Source organism: Drosophila albomicans, chromosome 2R (assembly GCF_009650485.2).
Source record: "Drosophila albomicans strain 15112-1751.03 chromosome 2R, ASM965048v2, whole genome shotgun sequence".
Lineage (NCBI taxonomy): Eukaryota > Metazoa > Arthropoda > Insecta > Diptera > Drosophilidae > Drosophila > Drosophila albomicans.
In genome coordinates this window covers 13,070,750-13,082,820 of record NC_047631.2, presented here as the reverse complement: position 1 = coordinate 13,082,820, position 12,071 = coordinate 13,070,750, and the positions used below count along the sequence as shown (strand labels likewise).

General features: G+C 37.9%; 2 protein-coding genes across 11 annotated transcripts; one reads left to right on the top strand and one right to left on the bottom strand.

Annotated features, from left to right (window-relative positions):
• The first annotated feature begins 804 nt into the window (after window positions 1–804).
• LOC117574798 (anoctamin-1) lies at window positions 805–11,857 on the top strand. 9 transcript variants are annotated; one of them, XM_034258759.2, is made up of 15 exons: window positions 805–1,565; window positions 5,701–6,034; window positions 6,097–6,165; window positions 6,254–6,343; window positions 6,720–6,880; window positions 6,935–7,103; window positions 7,167–7,287; window positions 7,348–7,459; window positions 7,519–8,077; window positions 8,142–8,345; window positions 8,414–8,875; window positions 8,935–9,086; window positions 9,145–9,250; window positions 10,722–10,860; window positions 10,926–11,857. In XM_034258759.2, exons 1-15 carry the CDS (start codon window positions 1,156–1,158, stop codon window positions 11,114–11,116), a joined length of 3,279 nt encoding a protein of 1,092 aa, XP_034114650.2. In that variant the 5' UTR covers window positions 805–1,155; the 3' UTR covers window positions 11,117–11,857. The 9 variants fall into 9 exon arrangements, with proteins under 9 accessions (XP_034114650.2, XP_034114649.2, XP_034114651.2 ...); XM_034258758.2 differs by having other exon boundaries at window positions 5,698–6,034; window positions 10,926–11,854; XM_034258760.2 differs by having other exon boundaries at window positions 806–1,565; window positions 5,698–6,034; window positions 6,254–6,325; window positions 10,926–11,853.
• Window positions 9,246–10,486, bottom strand: LOC117574800 (uncharacterized). 2 transcript variants are annotated; one of them, XM_034258765.2, is made up of 5 exons: window positions 9,979–10,486; window positions 9,802–9,923; window positions 9,592–9,748; window positions 9,430–9,534; window positions 9,246–9,361 (listed from the first exon to the last, which is right to left on the bottom strand). In XM_034258765.2, exons 1-5 carry the CDS (start codon window positions 10,166–10,168, stop codon window positions 9,345–9,347), a joined length of 591 nt encoding a protein of 196 aa, XP_034114656.1. In that variant the 5' UTR covers window positions 10,169–10,486; the 3' UTR covers window positions 9,246–9,344. The 2 variants fall into 2 exon arrangements, with proteins under 2 accessions (XP_034114656.1, XP_034114655.1); XM_034258764.2 differs by having other exon boundaries at window positions 9,249–9,534; window positions 9,979–10,482.
• Window positions 11,858–12,071: the final 214 nt, after the last annotated feature.

The window sequence follows — 12,071 nt, the reverse complement described above, 5'->3', positions numbered from 1 at the left end:
TTGATTCTCACTATTCAAGTGTTTCTCTCCCATTTATAAGATTTTCCGCTTAAATAAGCGTTTTTCGAAAAAACTGAATGCTTGGTATTAGAGGTGGGCGCGGGCCTGTATTTTAAGGCCCGGGCCCGCACGAAAACAAACTCTTTTTTGAGAGGCCCGGCCCGGCCGAACACGAAACTTTTTCACTAAGGCCCGGCCCGGCCCGGCCTGGCACGAAACTTATTTACACATATAAGGAAATTCAAAAGACATGTAATTTATATATACATATATATATTTATTAAGGTATTTATATTGAATATTGTTATGTATTTAATGAAAAACAAATTAATTCATATTTTTATTTAAAAATAAAATTTTTTCTACATTTTTGCTTTTAGCCTAGTGCGTTTTTCATTTAAACCATGGCCCACAGATTTGATAATTTCACAATAGGCCGCCAATTTTTAATTAGTGGTGTGCAAACAAGTAAAATATTGTATAACCAAATCAATAGTAGCATCGATAAGCAATTAAAATGCGATAAATGGCGGTTCTAATTCGATCAAATCAAAATTGTTTCAGGCCTACTTCGGGCTTTTACGGGCCTATTTCGGGTTTTTACGGGCCGGGCCTTTTTTCTAAGGCCCGGGCCCGCACGAAGCCCGTACGAATCTTAATTATAAGGCCCGGGCCCGCCCGAACCCGCTCCGGGCCTGTGTAAGCCCGCGTGCCACGAAAAAAAGCCCGGCCCGTGCCCACCTCTACTTGGTATATTTTGAAATTCGGAATGCGGTCACTCTACAACATAGTGTTTATTTTCGTTTCGCTCGACGGTTGCTGTCGCGTTTTGCCGCGGACTTTTTGTGCTGCCGTTATTTTTTCGCTGTTGAGCGCAGCGCAATCAGTGCAATGCAATTTATTGTGTAATATATGAATTGCTAATTATATAGCATAGAGTGCAAGGTTCAATAACCCAGCCAGTGATTGCATGCAACCAACTTTAACAATTTCCGCTCCACATTCGAGTTGACCTCGTCGCGATTTTATGTCTTTCGGCCAACGCGAACCCCGAAAATTCTGCCACACGCACATTGTTACACACGCACACCAATGCAAATGTCATGAATGAAAGTAAACAAGTTGGACGAGAAATTAGCGCAAGTATAAAGCAATATGCTAAATTTAGCTAATGCCGGTGGTGATGCTGCTGCCAATGGTGATGGGCTGGAAACACCTCCGCAGCAGCCACAGCACAGCGATGAATCCGCTCAATTGCTTGACGAACAAAATTCGAAATTCGCAGCAACAGCTGCTAAGCAGGAACTGGAACCACCCTACACCGCCCCGCTGGCTCCCTATGACATGGAGCTAGTGAAGAAGGTCAAGCTAAAGGGCAAGCTGGTGGCCAGCGATAGCATTTGGTCAGATGAACCCAAGAGCAGCAGCAGCAACAATAAGAGAAACAGGAGACCGGATGCGGATGCATCGACGAGTTTTATGCATCACGAGCGTGGCGAAGATGTCGCTAAGACATCGAGTGAATCACTCGATTTACACGAGAAACGCTCTAGGTTTGCTGAGAGGTGAGTAACAAATGCTACATGAGGCGGACTTTGAATACCCCCTAAAGAGGAAACGATCATTAGCTCAATTTTTTCTTTATTTTGTACTTACTCTGATCTTTTGTTGTGTTGGCATTTGCTCAGATCATTGTGCAGAATACAGGGTGTTTGTTTAGTAGTTTAGACCAAGTTTTTACTTTTCTTTTTTTTACGGTCATTTGTGTTTCATCTTATGGTTGATTATTGTATAATTTTTTTTTTTGTGAGGATTGTGTCTTGCCATAATTTTATATACATTACTTTTAATATACTTATTGTTTTACACTGAAGTTAGTATATTGCTACCTTTTCTATTAACTAGACTACAACATATTTATTAATTTACTAATACGGATAATTAGGCAAAGTACAAGGTATTACATTCACAATTGAATTGCAAGAAAATTTAACAAAAAAAAAAACGGAATTGTTCGTAAATTGCAGATCAAAAATAAGGATTTGGAAAGACTATTGTTTTCTTATGTTAATATAGTATCAGTTCTTTGTTTGCGCCTGTATAAATATACATATGTACATATATACAAATATAATTGAAGTGACCTTTAACAAAGCCTTTCTTATCTTAATAAAGAAATAATTGCAGCGGCACAAATCTATTATTAGGAACTATTTCTGCAAGTCAATACAAATTTGTTTTTGCACCAGATAAGAATGTTGTTCATCTTTAAAAGTTGCATGTTATGTTTGACTAATAAAAATACGCAAATGTTTTGTCGGTTGACTTAACCGCAAATCATTTGGAAAGCCAACAAAGAATGCTGACATTGATATAAAAAATAACATTTAATAAAGAATCAAAACCGTTACTATTTATACTGGCAAAGTAAAATAATTTGTAATCTTGCGATGATGTTTACCAAATGGTAACTACATATGTAGGTTATTTCATAGGCACTCTGTTTATACAATTATTTACATCTCTCCGACTGTTACAAGAAAGGGCAGTGAGCACTAAATTTTTGAGGTTAATGATAAGCATTAATAATTCACAAGCTTGCACACAGAACAATTGTAATAATCCTAGACAGTTTTCCGATAAACGTAATTACTGTTTCCAAACACCAATCTGCCATCGTCGCATGCCTTTTACAACACCTTAATGGACACCTTATATACGCGAGCTCACACGCACGCACACATACATTGTCTCTGCCAGACAGATTCCCTTGCACTTGCACAGACAGTGATCTGCCAAGCTCAACAAGTGCTCGCTCTCTCTCTTCTGCTGCTGCTGCTGCTGCTGCTGCTCTCTTCCAAATTACTCTCATTTAAAGCTGCTCACGTTTTGTCATGCGACGCAGACGCCAATAACAGCTGATTGGCCACCGTGAGCTGCTGTTGTATGAGTGTCACTGAACCACTGTGTGTGTGTGTGAGGTGCGACTGGCGGACAGTCTCGCAAATTCAGACAACCCGGTAAATGTGCTGAACATGCTCTCAGCTCAGCTGTTCGCCTCTTGTTTGAGCAATTGTTGTTTCTTTTAATAATCAGTTTGTTGTCGTTGCTGCTGCGCGTTGGTCGTTGTCGTCGCGTTGGCCTTTTTATTCAATTCGTTTTGCACCTCTGTTCTCACTCTCTGTTTAATTTATTAATAATTCGCGTGGACAACGTACGATTTACAATTTTATTGTCTGTCCGTTCAACAAGTATTCTGGGTTAATGTCAATTTCCCACAGGGTAAAGTTTATGCAGTACTTAACGGAAACGGAAATACCCTTTCAACTGCTCTAAAAACGAGTTTATTTACTTATCAGTTGTTGTTGTTGTTGTTACTCGTGTATTAATCATCAACTGAGGGACAAAGATTTCACTCAGTTTTATTCGTGTCTTTCTTTTTAAATTTTATTTTTGTTGTGGGTGTTGCTGCATTTATGTGTCACCGAAACTCATGAAAGTGTCAGGAACCGATCTAAACCGTATAATTGTCAATAAACAATACACACACATTATATAAGCAGTGCTTAAAATAATTTGCAAATTTCACCATTCTCTTTCTCACATTTGTGCAGCGCGAAATCTTTATTAAATTCATTTGTTTTTGGCCTTGATTAAATAAAAAGCTGGCAAAAATGAGACCAACAAAGAAAAAACCTCACAAATTGTTTGTAAATGTGAATAATTTTTAAAAAGCTTCAAGCTAATTACTTTGTGTCGGAAGGTCATTGTTTGTTGTGTTGCTTGTGGCTTACAGGCCTATAAATTATTAAAATATATGTGTAGTATTAACTTCAAAAAACTGTTGCGAATGATAAGCCGAAAGGGAACACGAAATATAATGAGCTGAGCATCACATTCATCAATAAAATAGGCATAGTTTCTATGTTTAACAGACCCCCAATCGTTTGTTATGTGTCTGAATCCGGTATATGTACAATATTTTATATATTCTTTAATTACACTAGACAACACATGAATGTGACTAAAAATGCGGGTTTTCTTACAAGAAACGACTACTTAGAGTTAAATGAATGCCGGAAGCAGATAATTCTTAGAGACTTTGTCCGTATTATGAAGTAAATTATTAGAGATTAAGAGAGAGTACTGCATAGATCTCTGATGAAATATTTTATTGTCGTCCATATAAATTACTGATAACATGACTCTTGGGTTCACTTTGATTTAATATAATATATGCCTGAATATATAAATAATCTTTGATTATGCTTCTTGAATTAGTTGCTACTTAAAAGTAATTGTTATGCTGGCTTCTGAGGTTGAATTTCTCTATAAATAAAAGCAAGGTGGTTTCTTTTAAAAGTACTTTGATTTTAAGTACACAAAACTAGTCTTATACTAAAAAAAAAAAAAAAACTCATTAGCTGTACCATCCAAGTTTTTATCATATCTCCAAGCGAAATATACAAATTCGCTATGATAAATCTTGATAACAAAATGCAAGTCACTTCTTCACACTCTACGAATATTGCCAACTATTCAACTTACTCATTTAATTGTTCATTGCACACAGTTATGTATAATTTGATGCGAGAATGAATCAGAAAATACATATTTTAGCTACTACAATCATGTGTATTTATTTGTGTATGTGGTTTTTTCTACAGAATCGGGGTTCACAGTCAAATATTATATATAGACATAGTATAGTATTCATATATGTGCTAATGTGGCATATAAAGTGTGCAAATATTGAAAGCATTAGCAGCTCACATGGCGAAAAGTTGTCTTGAAATACAAATTTATTGCTCTGGTAGCATTTTCTTGCAGTTTTCTGTTAGAAACATAAAACGGCCATAAAGTAAACAATAACAAGTAAGAAAACTACAGTCGAGTGTGCTCGACTGTGAGATACCCGATATGCATTTTGAATGATAGCAAAACAGTGCTGTCATTCTTAAAATATACCAAAATAATGTACCACAAAAATACTAAAATATGCAAAAGGCTTTATTTGGTATATTGTTATAGTACCATACCACAAAGATACTAAACTATACTAATGGCTTTATTTGGTATATTGATATAGTACTTTTGTACATTTAATATATACTATAGAGTAAAAGTATACCAGATTGACGGCCAGTCTGAGTGCGAACAAAATTATATCTCTATATCTTATAGTCCTTGAGATATAGGTGTTTATACGAAGGGACAGCCAGACAGACGGGCAGATGAACAAGCCCATATCGTCTCGGCTGTTAAAGCTGATCAAGATGAACGGAGATGCCTCCCTCTGCCGTTTACATACATTTCCTGCAGTCACCAAATTATAATACCCTTTAACCCTATGGATACCGGATATAATAAATTGGATCATACAGTTTCTAGATAGAATTTAATATGCTTGTTGAAACTGATGCTTGCCATTAAATTCCAACAGCTCCCATTCTTATTGACCTAAATAAATAGTCGAGACTCTTGGGTGTGTTATGAGCTATGAACACGCCAAATGGCTCCAGACTGTCCCCGATGGTGCTAAAAGTTTATGTTTTGACCACGGGGAGTAATTATGTGGGTTGGGTCCTTTTTGCTGGCTGCCTAATGAAATCAGTCAGAGACTCGCCTTTGTTTGGGAACAATTCCACTTGAGCAACCTGTTGAATATAATCTATAAATATTTTCGAATTTTTGCAGTAGCGCATCGACCTTGCCACTGCCAGAGATTGATGGCCCAACGTTACCCAACGGCAAGTCCAATCATTCGACACCTTTACTGCCAATGACTGACAACGGCTACGATGAGCGCGACTGCAGCTGTCCACGTGACTTCTATCAGAGGGCTGAGCTCAACACCTCGTTGTTCTTTGCGGACTGTTCGCGTTCCATTGACTTTGTACTTGCCTACAAGATCAATCTACATGAGCCCACCGAGGCGGAAAATGCGGAGAAGCGTCGTGTTTTCCAAGAGAATCTAATACATCAAGGACTCGAGGTGGAGTTCAGTGAAAAGGAGCAAATCTACTTTGTCAAGGTGCGTCGCAAGCATTGATTATCTTTAGATGTGTTATTCATAGATTCCTTTTTTGCTTTCAGATACATGCTCCGCTTGAGGTGCTGCGTCGCTATGCTGAGATACTTAAGCTGCGAATGCCCATGAAGGAGGTGAGTGCCGTTGACTGTTTGTTGTTTGATCAATTTTGAATAATATTTTCGATTTATTCCTATGGCCATATTTTTGTGTTATTTTTAGTCCCTTTGTAATTTGCGCGTTCATGCGAGATCAAATCGTCTACACAATGCGGCGCATTATTTATCCAAGAAGGTCTGCCAAAGAGTCCAGGTCGTAATTACTTACATGCAATTAACAAATGTTTGCACATACGCTGCGATCTTTGAGTGCTCGTCTCTCTCTCTCCGCTAAAACCCTCAAAAAAAGCTATAACTCTTCCCAACAGATTCCAAATTCTATGTACATTATACATGTCGACACACTTTTAGCATTTGTTGTAGTTTTGATTTTGCCCGCTATTTAAAACTAACTCGCAATCCTGTTTCAAATTGTATTGGCGCCCCTAAGTATGCTTCAATTATTTTATGAATGAAGCATTATACTCCTTAGTTCTTGTGTTGTTGTTCTCAAATACTTATTCCACTAATTTTCGATATTTAAAATGTTCTTTCTGCAATCACTTAATCATTTGTCTTAACTCTTTTAGATACCCGGTTTAGCTGTGGTCAATCGCTCCACGAAAAGTGTTTTTTCTAGTCTCAAATCCGGCTGCCAATCCTTTTTGAGTAAAATCTATGTAGATAACAATATCTTCCCAAAGCGTGCGCATCGTTTCACCGCCATCTACAGTCGCGACAAAGAGTATCTGTAAGTTTGTTTGACTTCCATTTTAATACTTTACTAATAGCTTCTTTTGTTTAGCTTTGATATACGTCAGGAATGCTTCTTTACGACGGCGGTGCGTTCGCGTATTGTGGAATTTATCTTGGATCGTCAGCGTTTTCCTGCCAAGCGTCACAATGAAATGGCCTTTGGCATCGAGCGTCTAGTGGCCGAGGGCGTCTATTGCGCCGCCTATCCGCTGCATGATGTGAGTAATAGATATATACAACGATTAATATTAATGATTAAACCATTTTATAACATTTATCAGGGCGAGATTACGGAGGTGGGCACAATGCGTGAACTGCTCTATACGAACTGGGCATCGGTTAAGAAATGGTATCGCTATCAGCCATTGGATGATATTAAGGAGTATTTTGGTGTCAAAATTGGTAAGCAATCAGTGCTCACAATCTTTCCAATCAACTGTTTAATTCGTCATACTTTTTTAGGTCTTTACTTCGCTTGGCTGGGATACTATACGTATATGCTGCTGCTTGCCTCCATAGTGGGTCTCATTTGCTTCATCTATTCCTGGATCTCACTCAAAAACTATGTGCCTATGTAATTAATGACTTACTTAATCTAAAATACAAATCTAAAGTATCTGCTTTGAATTTCAGCAAAGATATCTGCGATCGCTCAAATGATAACATCACAATGTGTCCTCTCTGCGACTGGTGTGAATTTTGGAAACTGCGGGAGACCTGCACTTATGCCAAAATCACATATCTTATTGACAATCCAAGCACAATCTTCTTTGCCGTCTTTATGTCCTTTTGGGCCACGCTCTTTTTGGAGCTATGGAAACGCTATTCAGCCGAGATAACGCATCGCTGGGATTTGACGGGATTCGATGTGCATGAGGAGCATCCACGGCCACAGTATTTGGCTCGCCTCGAGCACATTGAGCCCACGCGCACCGATTATGTGACCAACATCAAGGAGCCAACGGTGCCATTTTGGCGCATGAAGTTGCCAGCGACAGTTTTTAGCTTTTCCGTTGTGCTGTTGCTAATCGCCTTGGCCTTTGCGGCACTTGTTGGTGTCGTGGCGCATCGCATGTCCGTGCTGGCAGCCCTCAAAGTGAACGGCAGCAACATGACCACATCAAATGCGATTGTTATTGCCTCGGCATCAGCTGCTTTTGTCAATCTGTGCGTGCTTTACGTGCTGAACTATGTGAGCAACTTGAGAATTTACCAAACTAAAGTATGCATTTCATTACGGTTAATTAATTTTTTAGCTGTATAATCATCTGGCTGAATATCTCACTGAGCTGGAAATGTGGCGCACTCAAACGCAATTTGATGATTCATTGACGCTTAAGATTTATTTGCTACAGTTTGTAAATTATTACGCTTCCATATTTTATATCGCGTTCTTCAAAGGCAAATTCGTTGGACATCCGGGCAAATATAATACGTTATTTGAGCATCGTCAAGAGGAGGTAAGTTGACTGCTCATTCATTCTTTTATATTAAATTTAATTTAATTGCTTTGTTTTTATTATTTTAGTGCTCGTCTGGTGGCTGTTTGACTGAACTGTGCATACAACTGGGTATCATAATGATTGGCAAGCAGGCTTTTAATACCATTTTAGAGGTTTACTTGCCCATGTTTTGGCGCAAGGTGCTCGCCATTCAAGTTGGCCTCTCACGACTCTTTAGCAATACAGTAAAGCCTGACAAAACTAAGGATGAGCGCTGGATGCGTGACTTCAAGCTACTCGATTGGGGTGCTCGCAGTTTGTTCCCCGAGTATCTCGAGATGGTGCTGCAATATGGATTTGTTACTATATTTGTGGCTGCCTTTCCGCTGGCTCCCTTCTTTGCGCTACTTAATAACATACTGGAAATGCGGCTGGATGCCAAGAAGCTGCTGACACATCACAAGCGACCCGTCTCGCAGCGTGTTAGAGACATTGGCGTTTGGTATCGCATACTCGATAGCATTGGAAAGCTAAGTGTGATAACGAACGTAAGTTTAACTGCAATTTAATTGAATTGATAGCCATTAATAGTTTGTTTTCTTTTTAGGGCTTTATTATCGCCTTCACCTCGGACTTGATACCGCGTTTTGTTTACCGCGGCTTGTATTCTAAAGATGGCACTTTAAATGGTTACTTGAATTTTACCCTGTCCAAGTATCAAATAGAGCCCTCCAACAACTCGAGCATAACTTCGTGCATGTAACTATACTGAATGATGATTTATCGAATTCTTTTTAATAGAAATCGTTTTTTTAAGGTATTCGGACTATCGAGAGCCTCCAGGCTCAAAGAACCAATATGAATTGTCGAGCACGTTCTACATTATTCTCGCTTGTCGGTTGGGCTTCGTGGTAGTCTTCGAAGTAAGTTGTAATTGCTTGTGTTTCGTTTTATTTGTTACATTACATAAATGCTTGTACATTGGATTAAGAAAATGCCTCTTGTTCGAGATTCCAACTAAATAAGTTTGCTTTCTGTAGAGGGCCAATTTAAGTTTGCTTGTCACTTGTCACATTTTAAACCTTGATATGCTGAAACATACCCGACGTCTCCACAATGCTCTCCTGCAGCGCACGATTCTCGTTTGTCGAGGTCTTCAGCATGCGATAAAGCGCATAAATTCCATAGGCAAAGAGCGCATTTAGTACTAAATGAAAGAATGTTAATTATATTTAAATATTAGCTTTATTTTGAATGATCTTACCTGTAAAAACGCCAAACAGAACACTGCGTGCTATGCGTCGGTCTATAGAGGCATCCACTTCGTCAATCTTCAGCTCCAAGGATACGAAGACGGCAACCTCAACGACCATTGAGGCACACGCATTGATCAACCAGGGGGCAATGCAGACGAGTCGTCGCTTTAGGCAGTTTAAAATAGTTTATTTTCATTTATCAATATTGTCAAACTTACCTGTTTAATGCCATCGACTAGAATGCATGCCACAATCAGATTTATCAATGCTTTGACCCACACAGTCACAGTTAGTATCATATAGAAAGCCTGACTAAATTCGTGCACTAGCACATAGTCCACTATCAAAGTATATCAATTTAGTTAATTCGTTATGTTTCTTTTATTTGTACTCACCCAACGTAGCGACAAATGTGCCAAAAGGACTCGTAATCTGCACTTCGGCTTGCTGCCATTGCGTCAAGTCCATGAAATCATAGTACAAATGATAACTGGAGAGGCTCAGGACGCAAACTGCGATTAGGGCATCCAAACAGGCTATGCTTAAGCCAACGGAGCGCAGATTCAAACAGGCAAAGCGTTTCATGATTTCTCGCGATTTAATCCTTTTTTATTGTTATCCTTTTATGTGAACGGGGTATTTGTTTTGAACGCGTGCGTTCTTCTCGAAGTATTTGCTGATACTGAATCAAATGGTTGCGACCTGCTGACAAAACTAGGTCCGATTTTCATTCGTTTGGCATTTCCCCACATTTAAACAGTTCTTAACTTAGATAGAAAAGCCCCGTGTCGCACATGAACTAGATCTGTGGGCTTCTTCAGTTTATTTTAATTGCCAGCAACTTGGCTATTGGACATGCTGCTCTTTCTTTTGCTTGTTTTGTGCTCAATTTTTTAGTTATATATCTTTGGCTAAACACTCGACTTATGTGGCTGATTTGCTGATATCCAATTGAACCAATACCTGGCAATTTGCAGTCAGACAAAAATGCATTTTTATGGTTTTACTCTGAACCAATAACCCCAATTGAAGCAAAAAGTAATCACTAAAGTCTGATGAAATGAGGCCCAACAATTAGTTGGTTGGAAAAGCACTTTGAAGGTTGTTTCGCGATACTCATTCGATTTTACTTTTGCAGAACTTTGTGGCCCTTGTGATGATACTGGTGCGCTGGTGTATTCCGGACATGAGCGTGGAGCTACGTGATCAAATTAGACGAGAAGTTTATATAACCAACGAGATAATCATTGACCAAGAGGCGCAACGTGCGCGATTTGGTAAATACTATAAATATTGCTAATATATTTCTTAAATATTTATCGTTAATTTCCATTAATTACAGAGCGTGCTAAGCGCAGTTATTCAATGCGCGATCCCAGTGAAAATGAGGTGGATGCCGCCTCTGTGGATGAGCCAAACGCCAAGTTCTTAAAGATTGAGCGACTAATGAATCCCAATCTGTCGGAAATTGAAATGGACTCAATAATACATGGAGAGAACAAGACCACAGGCATTTCGGGTGCAGACTGTTAGAAATACTATTCAGTGATCCCATAAACAAAAGAATATCATCTAGTTGAATATGTTTAGCTTTAGTTTATTGTGTTATGCCAGTTCCTTTCACACACTTAATTAGTTTCATATCTAAAGAATATGTGCAATTGTTTGCCATATGGTTTTAAGCTTTACTCACTCAACAAAATGCCTCATTTTGTTATAAACATATTTGAATATCAAACAATGTGCAAAATGCATCAAACTAAATATAAATAGAGCGCAATTATTTATAGCCCAGTTTGTGCCAAAAATAATAAACGCGCACAAAATGTAATTATACCAATTATTTAATGTTTTACAATATGCAAACAAACCTATTAAGAATTGAATTCATTGTGTTATTATTATTAATTCATACTATCCTTCTTTTATTGCAATGTACTTATTGCATAGAAAATGTGTTAAGTTTTAAATCTCATACACTATTTATAATGAAACTCAGGCTCTCTTAAAGCACCCATTGAATCCGCAACAAAATGTGAATCTATTTTAGATAAAGTTATAAATCGTCGTTATACATAAATATTTATAAAGAGAAATATTCTCATATGTGGATAAGTAAATTATCTGGGCAATGAATGCAATGAATGTGTATTTATTGAATTGATTGTAGAGTATATGAATAATGTATATTGAAATGAATCTTGTATTTACATAAAGTGAAATTGTATCAAAGTGACGTTGTTTTATAATCTTTTGTGGAATGCAATAATATTGTTATTTAAATGGTTTTGAATAAGAATATATTTTAATTATAAGTCATAGTCATGAATGTTGACCTAGATACATAGAACTAGGCGAAGTGGTTAATATCAATTGTAAATATAAGTGCTTTTGGTTAAGTGCAATGCATTTATTTGTAATTATTACAGTAGAGTTCTTTAAAGATAGTGTAAGGGAAATACTAAAAAGGGAAATACTAATACTTAAA